The sequence below is a fragment of the Palaemon carinicauda genome, chromosome 42, assembly GCF_036898095.1.
Source record: "Palaemon carinicauda isolate YSFRI2023 chromosome 42, ASM3689809v2, whole genome shotgun sequence".
In the NCBI taxonomy this organism is placed as follows: Eukaryota; Metazoa; Arthropoda; class Malacostraca; order Decapoda; family Palaemonidae; genus Palaemon; species Palaemon carinicauda.
The window spans coordinates 7968990-7995293 of record NC_090766.1 but is presented as its reverse complement, the minus strand read 5'-3'; the positions used below and the strand labels follow the sequence as shown (position 1 = coordinate 7995293).

General features: G+C 42.8%; 1 protein-coding gene across 1 annotated transcript in view; it reads right to left on the bottom strand.

Moving 5' to 3' along the window:
• The window catches only part of RabGGTb (geranylgeranyl transferase type-2 subunit beta), a 56500-nt gene that overhangs the window by 27931 nt on the left and 2265 nt on the right, over positions 1-26304 (bottom strand). Inside the window, exons 2-4 of the mRNA XM_068365361.1 lie at positions 24593-24700; positions 19240-19440; positions 10958-11116 (exon numbers count right to left, since the gene is read on the bottom strand). Coding sequence (XP_068221462.1) covers positions 10958-11116; positions 19240-19440; positions 24593-24700 — 468 coding nt within the window. The remainder of the gene's footprint in view (positions 1-10957; positions 11117-19239; positions 19441-24592; positions 24701-26304) is intronic.

Genomic DNA, 26304 nt, shown 5'->3' with positions numbered 1-26304 from the left:
TTTGCGTACAAATGGAATTTTGTACCCCTCTCTGAGCAACCTCACAGATTGTTGGTCTGCGCCCCTCTTCTCCCAGGCTTGCCAGAAGTTCTTCAGTCTGGCTCCTACTGCTGTCTGAGGCTGCGGGCAGTCAGACTCTGCCACGTGAGGACTTGGCTCCTCTCTTCTTTCCTCTCTTTCCCTCGGCACGAGTACTTCCCCTGCTGGGAGCTCTGCCACGAAAGGGCGGAATAAATCTGGACGCTGGAGTGTCTATCCTAGGTCTTGCAGAAAAGGATGTCGAAGGAGTCCCTTTGCGAGCAGAGGACGCAACCAAGTCATGGGTGTCCTTCTGCACGAGTGAAGAAGCTATGTCCTTAACCAATTGTTGCGGGAACAAAAACTTTGATAAGGGAGCAAAGAGCAGTTCAGATCTCTGACAGGGAGTAACTCCTGCCGACAGAAAAGAGCAAAGGGACTCTCGCTTCTTTAGGACTCCCGACGTAAAAGAGGAGGAGAGCTCATTGGAACCATCGCGGATGGTTTTATCCATACAGGACATGATAAGTAAGGAGACATCTCTATCAGCCGATGAGATTTTCCTACTTAAGGCTCCCAAACACCAGTCAAGGAAGTTGAAAACTTCAAAGGCTCTGTAAATGCCTTTCAGCAGATGGTCAAGGTCCGAGGAGGACCAACTAATCTTTGAGCGTCTCATGGCTAGGCGGCGGAGAGAGTCTACAAGGCTTGAGAAGTCGCCCTGGGCAGAGGCAGGGACTCCCAAGCCGAGAACTTCTCCCGTGGCATACCAGACGCTCGATCTAGACGAGAGTTTAGACGGAGGGAAGGCAAAGGCCGTCTTCCCCAAACTCCTCTTGGTTTCCAACCAGTCGCCTAAAAGCCGTAAAGCTCTCTTGGATGAGCGAGAGAGCACAAGTTTTGTAAAGGCTGGCATGTTAGCAGGTACGCCTAGAACAAACTCAGACGGCGGCGAACGAGGAGCAACAGCGACGAAGTGATCGGGAAACAACTCCTTAAAAATCAACATTACTTTCTTAAAGTCCATTGATGGAGGAACTGTTCTGGGTTCGTCTACATCCGAAGGATGATCATCATGCTGAGGGTCAGCAACGTCCTCATCTGAAGGATCCTCATCTGACAACTGCTGAGAAACAAGCAAAGGGGTTGGCAATGCTTGACACGCAGCGTCCACCCGCACTGGTGCATTAGTAGCGGACCAGGACGCAATGTCATGTAACTGCTTAACAGTCTGTGAACTGTTAACAACAACAGGTGCGTGAGGACGCTCGGCGTCCACTCGAGACTGTTTTGACTGCCTAGTCTGAGCAGTCAAAACAACTCTAGACTGCGGTGGTTGACGTTCAGCGTCAAAACAAGTCAACTCCGATGGTTGGCGAACGTCCTGAACGTCAACAGGAGCATTAGTAAGTGGCCTAACGTCCAAATGCGGCTGAAAATCAACACGAGACCGCATCGAGTGAGGCTCTACATATCGTGACTGACGTGACTTAGCTACACCAACGTCAACAGGACGCACAAAGGTTCGTTTGGGCGGCTGAAGGCCAGGATCTTGATTAGATAAACGGCTAGGTTCAACGTGAACCTTATCGGCAGAATAGTCTTCCATAAGGGAGGCGAGCTTAGTCTGCATGTCCTGCAGTATAACCCATTTAGGGTCCACGGGAATGGGTGCGGTAAACGACGGGGTTAACGTCTGAGACGGCACAACCTTGCCTACACCAAGACTTTCTGAGCCTGTGTAACGTTGCTGCTTAGGCGGCGAGCAGTCATCCGATGACTGCAATGGGTCAGAACTGTCCCAATGACTACATCCAGGACGCTGGACCTGTCCTGAAGGGACCGACTTTCGCTTAAGGGGCCTAGAAACCTTGCTCCACGGTTTCTTATGCGAAAAGCCTTCGGAAGACGAGGAGAAAATGGGCTCTCTCGTCTTATGGTAGGGGCGATCTTGGTGAGATACGCCTGATACCATAGAGGGAACGTCTGTTCGCTGATCAAGGCCTCTCGAACCCATAAGTCGTACGACATTACTTCTCCCCTGGGCTTGGGAGCTTGCAAGAGGTCTCGGACTAGGTGAACGACAGGCACGAACAGACGAACCCTCGGTCGCAACACTGTTCACAACACTTTGCGCACTAATCACTTTCCCACTATTTTCCGCTGTGGCACTCTGACACTTAAGCTCTTTAACGTCAGCCATGAGTTGATTACGATCAGTTGCTAACGCTTCAACTCTTTCCCCCAAGGCATGAATAGCACGTAACATGTCTTGCATAGATGGTTCCTGAGTGCCAGAAGGGGGGTTAGGTACAACCACTACAGGGGAAGGATTAGGTTCAGGGGCATGTGGAGAGGAAAAATCTACTGACCTAGAGGAACTCCTCCTTACCCTATCTCTCTCTAGCCTACGTGCATACTTATCGTATTCGAGCCAATCGAATTCCGAAAGGCCCACGCATTCCTCACACCGATCTCCCAATTGACAGGTTTTACCCCGACAATTGGAACACACAGTATGTGGGTCGAGAGATGCCTTTGGAAGACGCCTATTACAGTCCCTAGCATTACACTTACGAAATCTAGGTACTTGTGAAGGGTCAGCCATTTTGAATTAGTCAAAGAAAGTCCAAAAAACAATCCAAGTCATCAACAATTAAATCTGTTCAATAAAGAGTTCAAGAGTTTAAGTTGAGGAAAAACACCTGCACTGCGAAAGCTCAAACCAAAATGAAGTACTTCACCAAATATGTTGAGAAAACTCCAGGTTATACAGCGAGTATTGATACGTCTTGTCGTCAAGGTCGACAGAGAAGAATTGAAGGGTTTGTTTACATGCAGGAGTGGTATCTGGCCGATAGTTGGCGCTGGTGGGCACACCCGCAACCTTCATAGCGATCGCTCGCGAGTTTTTGAGTGTGTTTTCTGTCGAGCCGCTGAGGCAGCAGCTATTATATATTCACCGGCTAAGTTAAATATTTAAAATTTGTTTATGTGACAAACTTCTTACCACTCATGAGAGTGATAGCTCCCACTGTTATGACTTTGGAGTATAATTACATTGTTTTCTATAAAAACTGGCAATTAGAAGGGTACCTTGCATTTCTGAAAATGCTAGGAATAAAAAATAGTTTGTTTGTGATTATCTTCAAAGTCACAAGGTTAGGCACAAGAGGTAATGAGGAATGTCTTCACAGGATGACTATTTTGAGTTCTAACAACAGTGGAATATAACTACCTAAGTTAGTAAAATAAGACCTGTCTTAAGAAAGGGAATAACTTTAACGTACAGCACAGCATAATACAGTACAGTACTCACTATGAATTAAAAGTAAATATGTCAAGTACTTCAATAGGAGTATGATTTCACTGTATCTGGAGAAGTCATTCTAACCTTAAACCCGGGATTGTGGAGGGGGGGAGGGTTGATGCAAGAAATGTAACTTAAAAAACTCAGGTGTGTATACTTAGAAAATTACAATTTACTTTACAAATTTGTGGTTTGTTCCTACATAAATGCAAACCCTTGTCTTTTCATAGGAGACTTGTTCTGAGGAGGGAGAAGTTCCTATAACCATATTTGCTAGTTTAAAATCCTAAAATGTCAGAGTACTAGGATCATATCCACATCCAAATAACCTGAGAAAAGTTTCTAAGGTGATAGGCTACATTTCTGTCGACAGAGACAGTTACAGAGGAACCTACCGTATATCCTAAAAAGGATATGATGTCTCCTTGTAAGGAGGATGGGGAGATACTGTACTTATATCTTTACATTAATAGAAAAGCTGCTCGGTACAGTAGTTTACCTGCATCAACACCCAATCCAGTGAATAATGGCATGACCACTGGGAAAGAAAAGATAAAAAAGGGCTAGACATTCTTGCCTCTTATCTTAGACTTAGGCTTACTTTGCAACCTCTATCTTAGACGAGATGTTTTTAATCCTTTGAAGGAGCTAAGTTCACTTCTCAACCTGCTGAATACTGTAGCTGCCACTGGTCCCAGGGAGAACATGTCTAGGGACTTATGGGTATACTCCCACAGATAGTCAGCCGTTAAGGTTGTCTGGCGTTCCCAGGCTTCAGCCTTCATAACTTGCGCCACTTACAGGTTCTTCCTGAAGGTTAGCATTAACCCAATCCCCCGACTACCTGAGCACGAGCGGATTTCTCTGGATCCTAATTTAATGGAGGATAAACTTGCCTGATGGTTTCTCGAAGCCAGAAAATCATGGTGTTCCTGGAGATCTTCCTGGATCTGTCTGCACTCAGGAAAAAAATATGGTACTGAAGTTTGAAGGGCTAGGCTTGCTTCAGCTAATACCGTAGCACCCTCACAGGACAAAGAAGCCAATCCTCTGGATTACTGGTCATATCTTTAATGTAGATGGTAAAGGACTGGAACCTGGGGTGGTGAACAGACTCAATAACGAAGGAGAATGAACCCTTCTATCCTTTAGTATTACTGATAAAATAAGAATCCATGAAGTTCGAATACTCCTTTTATCGAGTACAGGGCAAGGAGGAAGACCATCTTGAGTGCCAGATCTTTATCAGCCGCATGCCTCAATGCTTCGTACCGAGCCCTCGAGGAACCTAAGAATTCGGGTAATGTTCCACAAAAGTAGCTCGAGTTCCCCAAGACAAAAAGACTGGTTGAGGCTCCTCATGCGCACACAAAGCTCTCCTGAAGAGGAAAGATATGAGCCCTTCAATCAGAAGACCTGGTTTAAGACTGAGCAATAGCCTTTCACTGCTGAGAATGAGAGGAGCTTCTCCTGACATACGTTGACGAGAAAATCCATTATCAATTGCAGAGAAGTTCCGACATGAGGAATAGCATTTCTACGACACCATTCACAGAAGTTGGCCTACGTTGTTTGGTAGACGTCTGCAGAGGATCTATTTAGATATCACGATATTTGTGCAATACCTTGCAAAATGCCTTTCACCAGGAGGATAGGCTGGATAGCTTCTACCAGTGAAGTGACAGTGATGTCACCCCGTTACAGTACCTCTGCAAGTGGGACTGGCAAAGCAGGTTGAGTAAGAGGGTAGTTCTCTCAGTACCTCGACTAGGAACATCAGCAGATCTGGGTACTATTCAGCTTGTGGCCATTAGAGAGCCACCTGGGTTACTCTGAAATTCAGAGTACTATAGCCAACACAATATCGATTAGTCTGTGAATCAGACAGAATGGTGGAAAAACACAAACGTTGGTATTGTCCCACAGATGTTGAAAAGCATCCTCTAGAGCAGCTGACAAATCAGGAGTTTTTGCTGAGTTAGGTGCAAAACATGTCGATCGATGGGAAACCCCACAAAGTCAAAATCTTCTATGCTACTAGAGAATGAAGGGATCATCTTGCTCCTATATCTTCTCCCTGGCAAATGAGCTTGTCGGTGATTACATTCCGCTTACCCGAAATGAGTCTTGCTGGTAACTCCACTGTGTTGTTGAGTGCCAAATTTTGCACCCTCTTTGCCAACTAGCAGAGGTACTGTGAAAAAGTACCTCTATGCTTGACGTAAACCATTGCAGTCGTGTTATTGCTCATCAATGGCACAGTGATATATCAGCCACTGTTGGAGTATTTGTAATGCCAGAAGTGCTGCATTTGTAGGTAATGGACTAAATTCAGGTGCTGTAGGGTCCATGATCCTCTCAACATTCTTCTAAAAATTCTTTCTCACCCTAAGATATTCACCAGCCAGTCTGGGAATAGAACGGGGTGATTCTTTGTAGAGGAAGAAAGAATCAACAAGTTTTGTTTGGTCTCCTTCGATGACTGAAGTGCTTCCGACTATCACGATCTCTGAGGCTATGGGGCATTAAGTGCCTTAGCCTTTGAATAGCAAACAGAAGAGTGTGACACCTTGAGGCTGTCCTTGGTTGGTGAGGATCCTTGCCGACAACCATGCAAGCACTATGTGGCATCTCGGTCTACGTCCGAATGCCAAAATATGACCTGACCTGAGAAGTCACCTGTTCCAATCCCTGTTGCACGAATGAGTTGAAAGACCTTGGTGCTTGATAAAGTGCAGGATATCATGTCCTGGACTGGTCTATGAGTGAAAAAAGATCTTGAGTGTTGATAAATTCAGGCATTTTGGAAAACCTCTGGGTTAGGAGGGCTCAGAAGGAACAGATAATACAGTAGGTGACAGCTGTACTTGTTACCTGGTAACTCAAAAGTAACAATCTCCCAAGGAATGAGTGAAAGTTCCAGTTACAATTGTGTTCCCAATTTCATGGTTCCAAATTGCATGATTCTGATTGAGTGGTTTGCGATCGCACGATTCCAATCGTATTATTCCTGATCGTGGCATGCAGCCGATCCAGTAGGAGTTGAAGACCATAGAGAGCAAGTGCAGAAAAACTGTTTTGAAGGAGATTACACTATTGGAACATTACAGCGAGTACAAAACACAAACTGAAAACCATGAGAAAACCTCAGCACTTGTGATGGGAAGACATCGTAGCTCATACAAACGATGAGAACCATCAAAGGTTCCTCTTTCACTAGTATTGTGGACTGGAAAAACTGGAACGAAGCAGATGCCAGATGTTTCGTAACCCGGAAGCTACTATACAGTACTGACGTTTGTTAATCAACATAGTTTTATTTCTATATTATCATTAATAGTCAAGCTACAACCCTAATTTGGAAAAGAAAAATGCTATAAGCTGAAAGGCTTCAACAAAAAAGCAACCTACAGTAGGGAAGTAATGAATAAACTATAAATGATAAATAAAAGCATTAAAGAATTAAGTATAAGAAACACCAATAAATATTGTAAATAAGTCACATAAAAACTATGACACAAGACAAATTTAAGAATAATTTGCGTTTTTCCTAACAATACAAACCTTAAGCTCTTTATTAAGGAATATACTTCTGGTGAAGCTGGAAGACTAGCCTTAAGACTTTTAGCAAGGTATATCTACTCCACCACTAGTTGGTGGGGTGTAGGGGGTAGTACTGGTTATCCAGTTCACACCCATACACCTGTGTTTTCACGTTGCTTTTGATTGCAGGCAGGACTCGCAGGAGGATAAGTGATGCCAGGACAAACTTGTGTAAAGAGCTCAAGGTTTGTATCATTAGTAAAAATACAAATTATTCTAAAATTTGTCATTTGTTCCGTCACTAATACAAACTTTTTCGCTCTTCATTATGGAAGACTCACCCTAGGGTGGGTGGAAGTCCTAACCAACTGGCTGATTTTTGACAAGGGGCATTCCTCCGTGCTACGCACGCTTCAAGAGGAATCACCCTAACACCTCACTAAATCCTCCTGCATTTGCATGCTTTAGCTGCCTGATGTCCTCAAACTTCTTTGAGCAAACCATAGACATTACCCAATTTCCACCTTGGAAGGGGGATATTGGGACGTAAAAATACAATACAGTATATTTATATACCAGGTTCCACAAGGGAAATTTTTATTACCTGCTGACAGAGGAGGCCAGCTTGCAGAGTACCGTAGGTGCTGTTCCCTAAGAGAGGGGAAGATAAAAAAAATAGCCAGTCATTCTTATCATTCACCCCAGACTTAATCCAGGGTAACCTCTGCCCTCTACCATCTGCTACTTGTCCATCAAGGAGCTTGAGGTCTTTAAACCACTTGTTGTGCAGCCACAGCCACCACAGATCCATTGGAGAACATCTCCCTGTTCCTGTGCGTTATGTCTTGCAGGTAGTGGGGGGTGAAGGTCGTCTGAAGCTTCTACACAACCGCTTGAAGGTCTGAGCCACAGAGAAATATTTCTTAAATGCTTGGGATGTGCTAATGCTCCTAACGTCATGAGTTATAGGTTTCCAAGTCTGCGAGTCGAGATGGAAGGGCAAGATAAATTATCATTATCATTATTACTTGCTAAGCTACAGCCATAGATGGAAAAGCAGGATGCTATAAGCCTAGGGGCTCCAACAGGGAAAATAGCCCAGTGAGGAAAGGAAACAAGGAAAAATAAAATTTTTATGAAGAGTAATAACATTAAAATAAATATTTCCTATATAAACTGTAGAAACTTTAACAAAACAAGCTACTGACCATAGTTAGATAGTCTCTTCTACCCTTAACAAGAGGAAAGTGGCCACAGAACAATTACAGTGCAGTAACCAGGGCTGGGGAGTCGGGACTCTGAACATCCGACTCCGACTCCTATAATTTTTTAGAACCGACTCCGACTCCGACTCCAATTTAAAAAAAAAAAAAGAATAATTAAATATTTTTATATAATTTTCTTATTTTATGTTGCCTATTAGTCAAAATAGCATTTCATCATTACTAGCCTACTAGCCTAGCAAGTAATTGTTTTATTGAAAACATTTCACGTAATTTCTTGGATTCAGCTTTTCCGAGGTTACACGAAACTGTAATCAAAACACCCGTCATTTCAAGATGTTTACATATAAATAATGACTTAATTCTAAGATTATTCATATACGAGCTGCATAAAACTATGAATCGGTAACAACTCCTACCTTTTAAATGGCTAATGGTGATTAAATGAAGAGTTAATCATGAAATAAACTTTAATGTCCAGAGACTCGTGCGTGGAGAGAACAGCTGATCGCATGTACAATATTATTGTTTTGGTTTGGCTTATGGACGAGAGATGGCAAGAGCTATATGTGTTTCCCAGTGACTGCCTTTATTCGAGTGGGTGTTAAGGAAAACGGCGGGTAATATGAAACGTTTTTTGAGCAACTTTGAAAAAATGTGACTTAGGATACCAAAAGAGAATATTTCTCAAGAGCAAAGATTTCATTTTTGAGGAGTCCGAGTCGGAGTCGGTGGAATTTTACCGACTCCGACTCCTCTAGTCCATAAATTGGCCTCGACTCCGACTCCGACTCACCAGCCCTGGCAGTAACCCCTTGGGTGAAGAAGAATTGTTTGGTAATCTCAGTGTTGTCAGATGTATAAGGACGGAGGAGAAATATGCCAGGCTATTCGCTGTGTGTGTGTGTAGGCAAAGGGAAAATGAACCATAACCAGAGAGAAGGATCCAATGTAGTACTGTCTGGCCAGTCAAAAGACCCCATAACTCTCTAGCGGTAGTATCTCAACGGGTGGCTGGTGCCCTGGCCAATCTACTACCTATAAATCAGCTGGATGAGATGTACTGGTCGAATGAATAAAGGGTGACGATTGCTTGAAGTGCCGAACACGCTGGAGAGGTATCACAGCTGCACCCAGCCTATGAGCTACCTCATTGTCTCGCTCTGATGAACCATGCTCTAAGGAGCTAGAGAAATGCAAGGATGAGTCCAATAACCTTTTTGTTGCACCACGTGGCAGAGACCACACAGGGAAAGACTGAACCTACGTACGGGAAAGTTGTCCCTTGAGAGGAGAAGTAACAAGCACTGGACTTTGCAACCCCTCTGCCGGTTGAGATAACTCAGAACGAGGGAGTATACCATCATAAGCACGCTGAGCTGGGTCAGCTGCAAGCGGCCTTCTTGACGGTGACGGTGTAAGTGCACAGACTTCCACAGGTCAGGACACTAAAGATTCTGCTGGTGCGAAATCTTTGGAATCTCCAAGAGGAGGACCAAGGTCAACCTCTCAGGAAACCGGTGTATGGTTCCTCTACAAGACCTTCCTTCGACAGGGGACCAGCGATTCCTAAGGAAGGCAACAGTTGGAGTACAACATCCATGGAGAAAGACTCCCCTAAGGAAGAAGTTAAAGGGTCGCTGTTTCTACTCGATCATTCTCCTGGGGAGGTCAATCAAGCAGGAGCTTCAGAAAGAGATCGAGAAGCAGAAGAAGGAAGCCGAAGTTTCTTCACCTTTGAGGATGACCCCAAAGGAGATGAATCCCTCTTCGACTTCTTCTTCCACCTTTTACCAAGTTTCTCCCACTGGGAGGATGACCACTCCCGACATTTAAAGCAGGTATCCTCCTGCGTGCAAGGGCATCCTCTGCAAGTAGGGCACAGGGAATAAGGGTCTGTCTAAGCAGGAGAAAGATGAAGGTACCGCATTTGCACCCCTCAAGTCCAGGACAAGTACGCATGTCAGCATAGAAGAAACCTGAAAAGACAAGAAAAAGCAATAAAGATTAGTCAATGGCCAGTCAGTGTTAAGCGGTAGAGAGAGACAACGTCCACTCTCAGCCAAGCCAAAAGAAAGTCATGAGAGAACACAGGTGTGTGTGAGTGGGATTGTCGATACTAGTGGTGGGGTAATTATACATCACTTAAAATCTTATGGATGGCTGGTCTTCCAGCTTTGCTTTAAGTATATTCCATAACTGAAAGGGTTTATATTAGTGATGGAACAAGAGATCTATTTCAGCCTCTTCAACAGAAAAACATTTACAGCAAGTCTGAACTTCTGACGTCCCACAGATTGAATCATCAGATTAGGAATATCATTTCACAATCTGGTCACAGTCAGAACTAAACTTCTAGGACACTGTGTAGTATTAAGCCTTGTGATGGAGAAGGCAAGACTTTAACGATTAACTGCATACATAATACTAAGTACTGAAAGGAAAGTTGGTAGACCAGACAAAGTGCAAGAAATCAAAACTGAAATAAGTTCAAATGAAAGACAAACGAGGCTTAATCAAAGAATAAAAACATTAACTGATTATTTTAAAATAGAACATTGTTAGAATTAAAGAAAACATAACAAAGCCATTCCACAATTTAAAACAAATCTCAATTGAATAAACATGAGCATCAGTGACTTGGTGTGGCTGATTTGTGGAAACGTAAGAGACCACTGGTAATCATAAACTGCTTTACTTTTCTTATGAGAAGATAAATATTAAAGATAGAGATTAAACATAACTATATAGAATGTCCTCATGTATTTCCAAGAAACCATTTTAAAATCAAATGAATTTTGCTGATATTTTGAAGGTTACACTGTTCTTGTATGTCTTAAAAGAAGCTAGAACGCATACTCACAAGTAATGCTAATGAGGCAACTGCGCAAAATGAGAATCTAGTATCAACTTCACCCCACATGTCCCCACAAAATGATCCATCCTCATTTTGCAGACCAACTATGAATTCAACCACAGCTTCAACGTCTACTTCCTCCATCGCATCAAGGATAGAAAGAATCTGGGAAAGAAATAAATCAAGAGCTTATGCAATAAAGTAAACAAAAGAAGAGCTTCACCATCAACATACCTGTTTTTTAGTGTGTTTTCAATGTCAATCTTATCACTAAGCAGCGTACGTATACAAGAACTTTGGTAATATTCTGGCTATTATTCAAGAACAAAACCTATGGGCAAGCCTGGTAAAATTCACATATGTGACATGACAAATTCATAGTAACTTGTATTTTTCCTAACAATACAGACTTTGAGCTCTTTATTAGGGAATATACTTTTGGCAAAGCTGGATGACTAGCCTCAAGACTTTTAGCATGGTGTAACCACCCCACTGCTAGTTAGCGGGGGTGAGGGGAAGGGGTAGTAACGGCTACCCTGGTCACACACACACACACACACACACACCTGTGTTCTATCGTCACTTTTGCTTGCAAGCAGGACTTACCGGGAGATAGGTCATGGCGGGTCAGATTTGTATAAAGAGATCAAGGTTTGTATCATTTGGAAAAATACAAATTACTTTAAATTTGTCATTTGCTCCGACACTATACCTGTATACAAATCCTTTTGGTCTTTATTAGGGAAGACTCACCCCTAAGGTTTGTGGAAGTACTAACCAACTGATTGGCTTTGACCTGGGGTTTTCCCCCCCTTTGTGCTACACATATATAAGGGAGAAAAACCCAACACCTCGTTAAAACCTACATGTGGGATTGTGTGATACTAGCAGTGTAATTAATCTAGGGAAAAATTCTCAGGAACGTAGGAATCTTTGAACCAACCATAGATGTTATCCAATCCCTTCTCGCGAGGGGGATGGGGATGCATCAAGTATATATTTCTTTACCAGGATTTACCTGCAGACAGAGGAGGCCAGCTTGCAGTGTACCGTAGTTGCTGTTCCCCAAAAGAGAGGATATGAAAGAAAGAAAGAGCCAGTCATGCTTATCATTCATCTCAGACTTAATCCCGAGTAACCTCTGCCCTCGACCGTCTGCTACTTGTTCATAAAGGAGCCCGAGGTGTTTAAACCATTTGTTGTGTAGCCACCACAGGCCAAATGGAGAATGTCTCCATGTTCCTGTGGGTCACGTCTTACAAGTAGTGGGCGGTGAAGGTTGTCTGACACTTCCACGCAGCCGCTTGTAGGACCTGTGTCACAGAATAGTTCTTGAACACTAGGGATGTACTTATTCCCCTAACAATGTGCTGATAAAGAGTGCTGCCTCTCGGGGGTGAGCTCCAGCAGTTCTCTTGAGGTAGCACCTTAAGCTCCTCACTGGACCAAGTAGCAGTTGATCTGGATCATTGGTTACACTACGAAGACTCCCAATCCAGAAGGGCTCAAATCTGGGATCCCTTGCTGCCAGATTTCTAGGCCTGGAGACACACTCAAGAACAAAATCGAGTATTACCTGTCCCCAACCCTGGAATGGGAGACGTCGATGTCGTAAGAATGGGCACCTCATTCCGTAATTCTTCTGGTCTGGGGCAGGGTGAGCATGAAGGTCATCCCAAGGGTCAGGTGAAGAATTGTGGGAACAAGGGTGCTCCTTATCGAGATCACAATAAGCTGACCATGTTCCACATAGTCTGAGGATAAGTACGTTGGAGACTCCATATGAAGATAGACAAATCCAACAAAGAGGAAATCCTTTTCCCATCAAAAGCTAGGTTCAAGGCTGAGCGGTAGCCCTTTGACCGTCGAGACAGAGACGAGTCTCCTCCCCAAAGAGTCAAAAGGACTCCGCTATCACTGGAGTAGAGGCGTCGAGACGAGCGATACCCTTCCGCTACCTGCACCACAGAAGGCTGCCTGCTTTGCCTGATAGACTTCGGTTGATGATTCCCAGGGGGGTATCTGGAAATTTTTTCAAACAGGTTATGCAAAAAGACTCTCTCCTCTTCCCGTGTGGTTGTCTTTGAAGATCATGACGTGGACAGGGGTCCTTTGACACATCTGAGAACAGATGTAGAAGATTCGGAAACCTTTCTGCCCGGTGCCACATTAAAGCTAAGAGGGTCATCAACCGGCCTGGATACCCTTCTTTGTTGAATGATCTTCCTACTAGGTCAACCAGAGGGGAGGGGGGAAACACGTCGACATCTATGTTGCCCCCTGTTGTCGGAAGGTACCTAGCCGAGTGTTTGGGGAAAGGGTACTGACGAGCAGTACATCAGAAGCTTGTTAATCAGAGACGTGGTGGACAGGTCTTCTGTCGGTGAAATCCACAAAGTCAGTACTCAGCTGGGTACTTGAAGATCCACACACCACTCAAGAGCCAACTATCCAAGTCATTACTCAGATTGTCCACCAGAACATCTCCTTTGTCTGGGTAGAGTAGGGTTGCAAGGGCGCCAAGTAGTCTTTGTCCACCCTGGCATTTCCCCCAAATAATTGGCATAGGTGCTGTGAAGAGGAACTTCCCCAATTGTTTGAATCTAAGCCCCTCCGTCAATCATCAACATCACAGAGTGTCCTGAAGGGAACTGTTAAAACTGCTGGAGAGAAGGAACTGTTGGAGGACCAGAAAACTGTCCTTATTCCAGGAGGTTCATGTGGCAATGATGTTAGACATGGGACCAGAGTCCGGAGGCCGTATGATGCCATATGTGTGCCCCTCCTATTCTTGATACTTGGAAGAACACTGAATCCAGGGGGAAGGAGGAAGACCTAACCTCCCTAAGAAAGTTGGGATATGACACTCCCCCACTGGTCATCCAGGGCTCCCAGGAGGACAGGTGTCCTTGTCAGATCGAGTAACTTTTCAGTGAATAACCAATGAGATGGCAGCGAATCTAGTAGAAAGAACGGCTGCCATCTTTTTCAGTCTTCCTAATCTGCTCGCAAAAAGAAAGACTTATTAGTTTGATGTCTAAAAGTACTTCTTGAAATACCAGATTTGTGTTGGCTGAAGGAATGACTTCTCGAGATCTTACTCCAGTCCTCAGATCACGGGATATTTTGAGAAGCCTGACACGGTGATGGAGAATGAATTGAATTGAATATAGGATTTAGGCATTAAGCCAAGCACTGGGGCATCAAAGGCGGTGATGGAGAAGGAATGACCCAAAGTCTGTTAACAATAAGCCAGTCATCCAAGTGTCTTAACAGACAAATGCCATTCCCATGAATCCCAAACGAAGAAATGGAGGAGGTGCGACCAAGTTGAAAAACCGCATCTACAACTGGTATTACCGGTCGTATAAGACAATTCTTAGATCCTTCCTCGAAAATGGAGTAACTGGAATCTGGCAGTAGGCCTCCCCATTCCAGTGTATTGTGAAGTCTTCGGGTCTGAGTGCTCGTCTAACCGAGCCTGTCGTATCAATCGTGAACAAGGTTTGTTGAACAAACTTGTTCCTGGATGAGAGGTCAAATACTGGAGTCCGGCTTACCGGAGCCTTTCTACAAGAAAGTTGACTGTAGAAGCTCGGAGACTCTTTGATGAAAAATGTAATCATCCATTGATGACATAACGCCCGAGTCTGGATGTCTGCATAGATGTTCGAATTCACGTAGATTGTGGATAGGTCTGTGATGTGCTTATCTTTGTGGCCAAACTATAGATATTCTGCACCTCAGTCACTCGATGGGGGTTTGCAAACGACACTTTCGTGTAAGCCCTTGCTGGAGAAAACACTCTTTGTCTACTTGGATCACCTGTTCACGAGCTGGAGTCCCAAGGACATTGATCCTCAATAGCCCAGCGGAAGTTTGGCGAGAGGTCCTATGTAATCCAGCTTTAGGATTCATTACAAGGGCCGAAGGAGTCACGCTGGATGGACAAGTCATGTTGGTTGGACAAGTCATGGCTGAAGAAGTGAAGAGTATTCCTAACTTGAAGGAGAGGTATTGCAGTCCCTTAGATATAAACCTAACTCGCGGACGAGAGAGGCGTCATTCCTAAAGACAAATGGCCGAAGCTTTGGACTTCACATTCCCTCCGCTGGCTGAACGAACTCAGGTTGAGGTCGAGCGTCGTCGTCAGCGAGTTGACGAACAAGACAAAGGTCAAGCTTTGGGTTACCTGTATTTGGCCTTACCAGAGAACCCCGAGGATGGAGGATCAAAGTTACTTTGCACAACTTCTGACGGAGTCTGAGCCAACGGTGACATGATAACAATGTATTAAGAGGAGAGGATTCCTTGAATCTATGTTTACTATAGTTCATAAATGTAAGCATGAGCTGGCTCTGTTCTCTATAAAATTTGGTGATGACAAAGAATTACACCGTGGAGTTATGTTTTACGAGACTGTCATCCTATGCAAGTTTGACAAGGCGAGGAGGAGATCACAAGGAATTGGAACCCGAGACACTGTAAGCGACCCAAGTTCTCTAATTCATGGAGAGAAGCATGAGTAAATAATGTCAAAGGATTATGTTTCTCGAGTCTCGTTCCGAATCACTAGGGAAGGCAGCAGGAGCAAGTGATCGGAAGACCTTTATTGCGGTACGTCAGCACAGTAGTAGTAGTAGTAGTAGTAGTAGTAGTAGTAGTAGTAGTAGTAGTAGTAGTAGTAGTAGTCCGAGGAACGTTCGCAAGTGTCGAACGTTCGTAAACGCTGATGAGAACTGGTGAGCCAATGAAGAAGCTTGCGCATCCACATGCGCTGGCCTTTCAAACATCAGCAAGACCTCTTGTTGTCGTTGAGAGCTGAAGCTTTTATGAGGAAGTTCTAATAAGATGTATGCATTGGGAATCTGTTTCAACTGTACTGTACTTGTGTGAAAACAACAAGTTCCAAGTGGCAAATGAGGTATTATAAACCAAGGCTGACAAGGGCGTTGGACCCCTCCTACCGTTGGTTAGAGCTGGGTTAGGTTCCAAGAAGTGTGTGCTAAACTCCCTCGATTAAATGCATTGGTAAGGGCTATCGATGCCTTACGACCAGTAGAAACCGTAGGTTGAAGTCCTGTGTGCTGCAGCCGCTGAGAGCATATCAAAGTCGCACACCTGTGTGCTACCATGGATGCAAGTGCTCGCGACACAAGTCTGCTGGGCGAAACGAGGCAGCTAGGGGTAAAGGTGGACGAGGTGGACGGAAGCTGGAAGCATCAAACTCGCAGGGGGTGAGCAACATGATCTTCATGCTCGACGAGCCACACTCCAAGGGATTAGAGAAAGGCATGGATGAGTCCATAACCGTCTCTTAATCCCGTGTGGCGAAAACTACACCAGGAAGGACCAAACCCGTGTAAGAGAGAGGCGTCTACCATGAGTAGCAGGTCCAAGCTTCTAACTTTGCCCTTCCTCCACCAGCTAAACAAGCTCAGAACGAGGGAGAGCGCCATCGTTAGCATGACGATCAGGAACTGCCGCAGGCGCAAGAGATAAAGCTAGTGATGGAGCAGGAACAGAAACATGCTTCAGACTTTCCACTCCCTCCAGCAGTTGCCATCAAAACAAGGGAGTGCGTCGTTGCCAACCTTGAAGTTCACTCAAGAAAAAACCTAATCTGTGAATGGAAAAAGTGTACCCTGAGAGGCACAGGAACATGATTCCCACATTGCACTCCTTACACTGGCTGCATTAGCCGAACAATAGAGTGCAACGTCGTCAGCGCTGAAGAAAACCACTTAGGAGAAGACCTAAGCCACAAACGGAAAAGGTGTCCCCAGAGAAGTGCAGGAAAATGCTTCAGACTTTGCACTCCCACTGCTGGCTCCTATCGCAAAATGAGGGAGTGCGTCGTCGCCAACATTGAAGAAGTTCACTCGGGAGAAAAACTAACCCGCGAACGGGAAAGTTGTCCCCAGAGAGGCGCAGAAACATGCTTCCGACTTTGTACTCCTTACGCTGGCTGCATTAGACGAACTATAGAGTGCGACATCATTAGTGCTGAAGAAAACCCCTTGGGAGAATACCTAATTCCCTAACGGGAAAGATGTCCCCCGAGAGGTGCTGAAACAAGCTTCAGACTTAGCATTCCCTCTGCCACCTGCCATCGCAGAACGAGGGAGTGCGCCGTCGTCAGCTCTGAAGAAATCTCCAGTACTCGAGAGAAAACCTAATCTGCAACCGGGAAAGGTGTCCCCCAAGAGGTGCTAGAACAAGCTCTGGACTTTGCACTCCCTCCACCGGCTGCCATCACAAAATGAAGGAGTGCGTCATCGTTAGCGTAGAGGAGCAAGACTGAAGTCGAGCTCTGGGTTGACCGCAAGTGGCCTTCCTGCCGTCGAACTCACAAGGTGCGAGCAACATCTACTTCATATGGCGAAGGTGCATCCACACAGACAACGATTCCCCTGCGGAGGAGGACTGAGCCGCTGCAATAGGGGAAGCAAGGAAGTCCTCCAGCCTACGGGTTGTCCGGCGTCAAAGAGGAAGAGTTCGTAAGAAAAGGTTTCTTAGCCCTTGAGGAAAACCTGGCACTATGTCGCCTCCAAAACAGCAACACTCACACCTGTGGAAAATAAAACAAAATCTAAAAGAACAAATTAGTAAAAGGCCAGTTAAAAAAGGTTGGGCAGTAGAGAGAGACGAATATCCACCCTCCACCGAGACAAAAAGTATAAAAGTGACGATAGAGCACGTGTGTGTCTCTGCGGTATAGCCGGTACGAACCCCCTACCCCACACTAACTATGGTGCGGTGGTTACGCCTCACTAAAAGTCTTATGGCTAGTCTTCCATCTTCGCCAGAAGCATACAGTATTCCCTAATGAAGAACGAAAGGGTTTGTATCTAGTGTTGCAACAATTAGCTGTTTGGTTAAACTAATTTAAATGTATAATGATGTAAGAATTTAATCAATTGTCATTACCATAATGATAGACATTTTAAACTTAAAAGAACCATTAAATATATTTCTGGTCCATATTTCTCAACCTTTGGTTAAATAAACTGGCTTCATTTCAACATTCAAACATTAAGTAAATAACTAGGAAATCTGTAATGTCTGCATCTTATGTAATACTGTATTGATATTTTAATTCAACACAGTACAGTACTGTATCAAGGGAAAGCATCCGTCATCTAGTTTTTAAGAACGTGCAGACATAAGCCCTGTATAGAGTTAAGCAGATATTTCAAATAAATAATAACTGGAATATAATCAAGCATATCAAAGTATAGTATATTACTATGTACAAAAAAAAAGTTTCCTAAAGATTTTCTCACCCCATTACTGTATGCCCTAGATTCTTAGATGCTGCATCCATTGGCACAAAAAAATTTCTTTGCATATCTTTCAAACAGGGTTTTTACAGCAAATTTTTGGTTTTTCTATGCAATATAACCGAGCTAAAAGCAAATACATTAATTTTTTAGGTTTCCTGGCAATAACTACAGAAAGCCATGATCATACTATGCCAGATATTTAGTGAATCATAAAAAGATTTTACAATAATATAATCAAGCATATTTAAGAATAGTATATTACTACAGTATATACAAAAAACGTTTCCTAAAGATTTTCTCACCCCTTTACTGTATGCCATAGATTCTTAGATGCTGCATCCATTGGCACAAAGAAATTTCTTTGCATATCTTTCAAACAGTGTTTTTACAGCAAATGTTTGGTTTTTCTATGCAATATAACTGAGCTAAAAGCAAATACATTAATATTTTTAGGTTTCCTGGCAATAACTACAGAAAGCCATGATTATAATATGCCAGATATTTCGTGAATCATATAAAGATTTTACAATAATCAAAAGGCAACACATTACTGTAGTCCATTAATACTTTTACTTAATTATCATAAGTATTTCATTGAAACCCATAAATTAAGTTATAAGCTAAAACAATGTACTTGTGGATCCCAGCATAGAATATTTGGAAATGTTAACCCTTTTACCCCCAAAGGACGTACTGGTACGTTTCACAAAAGCCATCCCTTTACCCCCATGGACGTACCGGTACGTCCTTGCAAAAAAATGCTATAAAATTTTTTTTTCATATTTTTGATAATTTTTTGAAAAAATTCAGGCATTTTCCAAGAGGATGAGACCAACCTGACCTCTCTATGTCAAAAATTAAGGCTGTTAGAGCAATTTAAAAAAATATACTGCAAAATGTGCTGGGAAAAAAATAACCCCCTGGGGGTTAAGGGTTGGAAATTTCCAAATAGCCTGGGGGTAAAAGAGTTAAGGTGGTACCCAGATAGAAGTGAGGTATTACCTGAATGGCACTTAACGTATATAAAAGATGTGCATCGTGACCAATGCTAGGAGCGAATCCTCCAGTGGTTGGGTCATGACACTTTTTGACGAATGTTACGATTTCTGTGCTGTCCATCTTCCCCAGCTGATCTAGTAGATCTACTGCCGATATTCCCCAATAGATACCAGACATTCGGAAATGCTCCGTCATTGTGTATTCCTATCAAAATAAAAAGATATTAGTTCAATAAAGTGTTTATGTCAATAAAACTAATTTCATATACAAATTCATCGATACAGTACATATAGCACACGCCAATTTTCAAAGTATGGATGTATGCATAAATATGATTGATAGAGTTGTAATGAAATACACACTGCTTATTTTTATAGCAAATTTCAAATATAGAGAAATGGTTTTTATCATGCAATGCAAGACTGCATATTACAATGCAGTACATCATTATGACACTGCACAGTATTATTACTGTACTGTTATTCATTAACCCTTTTACCCCCAAAGGACGTACTGGTACGTTTCACAAAACTCATCCCTTTACCCCCATGGACGTACCGGTACGTCCTTGCAAAAAACTGCTATTTAAAATTTTTTTTGCACATTTTTGATAATTTTTTGAGAAACTTCAGGAATTTTCCAAGAGAATGAGACCAACCTCACCTCTCTATGACAAAAATTAAGGATGTTAGAGCAATTTAAAAAAAAATATACTGCAAAATGTGCTTGAAAAAAATTAACCCCTGGGGGTTAAGGGTTGGAAATTTCCAAATAGCCTGGGGGTAAAAGGGTTAATAGTATTATTATCATTATCTGACAAATTTGGGAATATTTTGTATTTTTCCTAACTATACAAACCTTGAGCTCTTTACAATGGAGATATATTTCACCGATAGCTGAAACTAGCCAAAAGACTTCCTAGTGAGGTATAACCCCCCACCGCTAATTAGCGAGGGGAGGGGGGGGCGGATTAGCAGGGGATAGACTAGTTACCCTGCTCACACACCCACTGGGAAAAAGCCATCACTTTTTGTTTACAGGCAGGACTTTTAGGCGGACAAGGTGATGGCAGGACAGGTATATGTAAAGAGCTCAAGGTTCAAATTATTTCCAAATTTATCATTTGTTCTTGCACTACAGCATACACAAACCATTTCACTCTTTACAGAGAAAATTTACTCAGGTGGGTGGATGTCCTTAACCAAATGGCTGATTTTCTAACCAGGGGTGTGATTCTGTGCTTTGCACGAGCTTAATAGAGACACCCTTACACCTCGCTAACCCTCAAAATGAGTGAAAGAGCTAACGACCTGGGCAATCCATGTGGTTGTGTGTGAAATAAGCACTGTGACTTGACCAGGTGAAGAATTCTTTGGAGTTGTACTCCACACTTGACCAAGCCATTGCCTGACACCGCCTCGCTGTGAGGAATGGGGACGTAACAAACGCATGCTATATTTTTGACTATGCAGGGGATATGGTTTCTACCTGCAGATGGAGGAAGCCTGCAAAGAACAAAGAATATCTATGTCTGGGTGTTCTTTGACATGCCAAGAGTACCCTTGTTTGGTATACTACCACTAGCGATTTTTGATAAAAAAAAACACTATGGTGTGACAAGAAGGGAGTTGTTGGAAGAGATTAAGAGATCGCAACACCGCGCTCAAACCCAGGAAAAACTGTATGACACTGCCAATAGGTGTTGGAACATAGCTCAGAGGCCATGCTTCGCGACAAGTGAGGGCCCCCCTCTTCCTTTCGATGCATTCCCCCAAGAGCATCGAATGTGGGGAAGGTGGAGGAGGCACCTGCCTTACAGTAGTGCTAGAGAGTTATGGGGTCGTTTGCCTGGCCATACAGTTCTACATTGGACCCTTCTCTCTGGTTACAGTTCATTTCCCCTTTGCCTACACACACGCACGGAATAGTCTGGCCTATTCTTTACATATTCTCCTCTGTCCTCATACACCTGACAACACAGATTACCAAGCAATTCTTCTTCACCCAAAGAGTTAACTACTACTGTACACAGTAATTGTTCAGTGGCCACTTTCCTCTTGGTAAGGGTAGAAGAGACTCTTTAGCTATGGTAAGCACTTCTAGGAAAAACAAGATTGAGATATATCTTCAATCACTTTTGTCGGACAGATAGTTGTGTGCCTAACTCCAGCTATCGAACAATAACAGAAAGAAAATTTTCTTTATATAAGTTAAATTTCCTCTGATCTTATGGCAGGACCCCCGTGACAGGAATCCCAGGGCAGAACAAAGATCCAGGTGCGGCCCGAATGGCTCGTTGCGCCCGAAACTCGATTAGGGAACATCAATAAATGTTTGCAAATGAGACCTCCTTCTCCCTATGATAGGTATCCCTTTTAAAAGGCAAATACGTTTCGTATTTCTCCGTTTCCAATTGGCCAAACTGGCATAAGCTCTGATTGTTCCCTCCAAAAGGAAGAGATTTGCTTACGAGTAGTTTCGAAGTCTAAGTACCTTTGATACTGAACTTGTTGGACGTACAATCCAGAGATGTTAGGGAGGAACTCACTGGGGTGAAGGAGGAGCCCACTTAAGGGAAAACTATCTATGTCTAGTTACAGGAAGGTAAGAGGGCCATGAATAACCTGACTTTCCCCAAGGAATATAACCATCAACTTAGAAAGGGATTTAACGATCTATTGGAACAAGGTTCCAATTTGTTTTGTATGATCGTAGGTAGCCCTTGCTACTCCTCAAAGGATGTGCATCCGCCTGCGAGTGTAATGCATGCAACTAGCGAAGCGAACAGCCTTTGTTAGCAGTAGTAGCTCACTTGACTGCATGCAGTTGTGTCAAGTCATAACTTCCCTGACTCAGGGTTAAGTGCTGGTACACGAGCCTGAGCATAGTGAACTCGTCTCAGTGTGTGAGCACTTGACGGGTAGCTCGTAGAGTCGCTTGTGGGAATAACGTGTGTGCAACGAAGCGCAACATCATTCCTCAAAAGAAGTTGATTGTCGACCAGCCATAGCATTGTGAACATGTTCGTGAGTGTGCATGGACCCACGAAGAACAAATGCAGCTAGCGAAGCGATCAGACTTTTGTCGGTAGTAGGTGCTCGCCCGGCCGCTGGGATAAACGTACCTGTAAATGAATACTTGTTTGCTATCGTTCATAAACTTGACCACTAATTGATTCCATCCTGTCGGGAATAGAGGCTTGAGGGACTAACCTTAATGGGTTATGTCTCACAAGACCATTGTGCCCTGAAGAGGCAAAGATTGCAAGGGGTTGGAGGCCGACACTAAGTGAGTGCTTCGATGAGCTGTCTATTCCATAGGGAGGAGAAGCCCGAGAATGCGGCAACCACAAGGGGTTGGCAGGCATTCCCCTTTTATGGCAAGAGCCCCTGAGGGTTTTATCTTACGAGCCTCATTGTATTGCAGCAGGTTTTCAACTCCCTGGAGAGGTCTGGTAGTCATGTACGCAAGTGTGCATGCACAACTGAAGCAGATCATGCCAGGTCCTCAGTACAGTATGGGCGTGTTGGCGAGCAGCTGTAGTTGCGCAGACCTCATCAGCGAGAGAAGCTAGCTTGTGCACCTTGCTAATGTTTAGTGTCTGGGGGATATCTCTGTAATGAATAGGGTAGAGGTGCTCGCCAGCACTCAGCGCTCAAGCAGACCCTCGTCAGCAAGAGGAATTCACCCGCTCACCTTGCCAATGCGCAGTGTCTGGATTCGTTCTCTCCCATAAATAGGTTAAAGGAGCTCGCTCAGACCATTGCTAGCTAGCACGTGGTGTCTGGGTTAGGTCTCTCTTCCATGAAAGGTTTATTTACCAAAGCATAAAAAGAACATGAACACTTGCCAGCTCTCCCAGAGGAAATGCTGTTGGAAGTGCTAAGGGCTAGAAAGGCTACCCTCAATTCCAGGTTAATATGACATTGCTGATCTAAATCAAACCATAGCCCCATTCAGCTTCTTCCAGAGGCCAGTCAGGCAAGAGCGATGACCATTTAACCCCTAGACAACCAGAAGGCTGTCCAGTGGCGGCTTCCTCCCCAAGTGAATCTAGCACTTTTGTAGCCTTGCATCATCTGTGGTCTTCCTTAGGGCTTTTGGGTTCCCCCACTAAGGAGTAGCTTTTGGAGGTGTTGATGCTATGGGCACAGCTGGAGCACACATACGCCTCAGCATGGGTTGGCCTCAGCCCTTTCTCACCCCGAGGTGTGGGAGGGGGTCCCTTCCAGCTGGTCTCTTGCCCTTAGCAGAAGTATCTTCCACAGTTCCTCTTCCATCTGAGGGTCTGCCGGCTAGTTCTTGTCAAAGTTCTAGTCTAGCACTCTCTCCCCCTGGGATGAGCGTGCACGACGCGTCTGCTTGGCACGCTGAGTTCGTTCGGCACTGAATTTGCTCGGAACGCTAAGTTCGCTCAGCAAGAGGCTCTTTTTGAGCCTCGCCCGTACAAGCCTACCGTCCCTTTGGGGCCTTAAAATTTTCCATTACAGATGAAAAGAGACTAAACCAAAATGCATCCTGGTTTGATGTGATAACCCGGCTAATCTGAAGTGGGGTCACGAGTGTTGTCAGGTGCATTGTGATAATTTTATTGATTGGGAAAGGGATTGGTACCCTGAAATATGTTCCAGTTATTTGAAGTGAATCAGTTCTGCTGGGAATATGGATCCTGAGGGGGAAGACACAAGAGCCAAGCCCGATTTCCCCAATGTGGGTGAAAGGATTTGCTAAGACTGTTGGGCCTGCAAAGCATTTACTCAGAAAGGATCTTGGAGATCTTATTAGCTAAATCAACAATTTCAGAAGTTAGGGGTTTCAGAAACAGTTTCAAACTTTGGATTGAAGGAAAAATTCATAAATTTTATTCACATATATTTTAATATCTATTCATAAAAAACTAAAACCACTTTTGTACTCAGTTAAAGTTTTTGTATCCTTATGAGTTTATGATTTTGTTACTTTTCATTTCAAACAATTAAAAAATAAAATATCTTAGGTTCTCAAATAGGACAATCTCAGCATTATATCATGAAAAAATCCATTGTCAGTGATAAAACACAATTAACCATACGTAAACACAAACAGTAAGCTAAAACTTTGTGTTTAACTCTGCTGAATTTTGCTTTTGTGTCACAAGTTTAAGAAAATAAGTACTGTGCATTATTTGAATGGAGGAAGCCTTTAGCAACATATAATCGAATGAACAGACCTAAGGCTTTTTAATTCCTGGAATAACCTAATTTCCAATAAAAACTCTAGATCAATCAATTGGACCAAGATGATTGCTCAATTATGAACACAGGTTTCTAATGGAAACCTAAACAGACAAGGGCAAAAACGGGCTTTTAATACTTACATAGTCTTCTTTCTTTTTGCTGTAACCTATTATGTAATCCGCATGTTTCTGCAGCAAAAGTGTTTTTGGGTGTTCATCTGTAATAACAACATCCTTTGGGTGACTAGCCTGTTGATAGAGAAAATATATTTTAAAAAATCACATTTATTACAAAATTTTAAATATTTGTGCAATCATTAAAGCTTTATTTAAAATAGCTGAAGAATCAGACTGACAGTTTTATCGACTCTATACCGGTTGAAATATTAGAGTTCAAAGTATTAAAATAACTTGCATTTTTATCACCAAACAAATCCCAAAATTACCAGAACATTTGAATACCTATCAATAGACCCTCATGTGAAAATGTTTGGCACAAATAACATTGCCTCAAATGTTATTAGCTAGGGGAAAACTACCAAAAAGTTAGGTAACTTTCAGGAATTCATCTGAAGTTTGATTAATCATTCTAAGAACAGTGTTCCTTTGCAGGCTAATGTGCCGTTTCTAACTCGAAATTAAAAAAAAATATCTCAGTACAGTATATTTAAAGGATACCTTCCACACACAAATAAACAACCGGGCTAATTGATTACGAGCTGATATAGGATACTAACTTCCATGAAAAATGCTCAAGTTTTTCGTATCGCTATGCTACCACACACTATCCATAATTCCTGTCCTCTACAAATGAAAATTTAAGAGCTCCATACTCATTCCATATCTCTACACAAAGTAATTTTACCTTATGCAGGGCCGTATCAGAATCAATGGCCATCAAAACTTAGGGAATAATTTTATTGATGGTAACCTGTCAATTCTAAGGAAACATCCAGCGTCATCACTATTCCTATTACCTCAAAGAAGAGAGATTTCAAATTTGCAAGAGAAGCAACACTCACCCAAAAAATTTTATACATAATATTACTCTTCTAATCTAGAGCCAAAGAATCAGTTTAACTAATTAGGGTACACACCACATTTGCAAAAAACATTATCAAATTTGCATATTCAACTAAAAAGTCCCGTTTCCATCTAAAGGACAATACGCCCTTCGGAAGATTTTTCCCTTTTTACTTCTCTAGGGTCAATGATCAATTTTTCGAAAACTTGGCATGAAGTATTGCTACATGAGGGGAATTGAAGTTATCTTATAAAAAAGCAAAATTCTTTCTGTGTAAACATGCTTACAATATTGACAATACTGTATAGTAAATTTCTCTATATGCTGCATTTTTCTTTACACATGAAAAATAATCATACAGTACAATCAGGCCATCAACCATTCTTACACTACTGAATTCAATGTACAACTTTTATTTTAAACCTATTGAAAAAATCAATATTTATCATTTATAAGATTATTAAAAAATACTATTGCTAAACATATTGCAAATTAATATGTTTTAGATATAATTTACTAAAGATTAGCAAGATATTGTTAATTTTGACATTTACTGTACTTTCAATCAATTAAGACATTTTATCCTCAAGCAAAGCTAAATTCCATAGTTTTAACACATGAATGAATACACTTAATGACTATACAGTAAAAATTTGGGAACATAAACAAAATAATTATCCCATCAAAATAATCATATAATTATTATTTAGGTTTATATCTACTTACACTTTCATTTCAAACCTACTGGTGTACAATGTTAGTTGTTATCAGTGAAGTACATGGAAATATTAGGGACTTTCAGGTTCCCCCTGGACAACATAGAAAATAT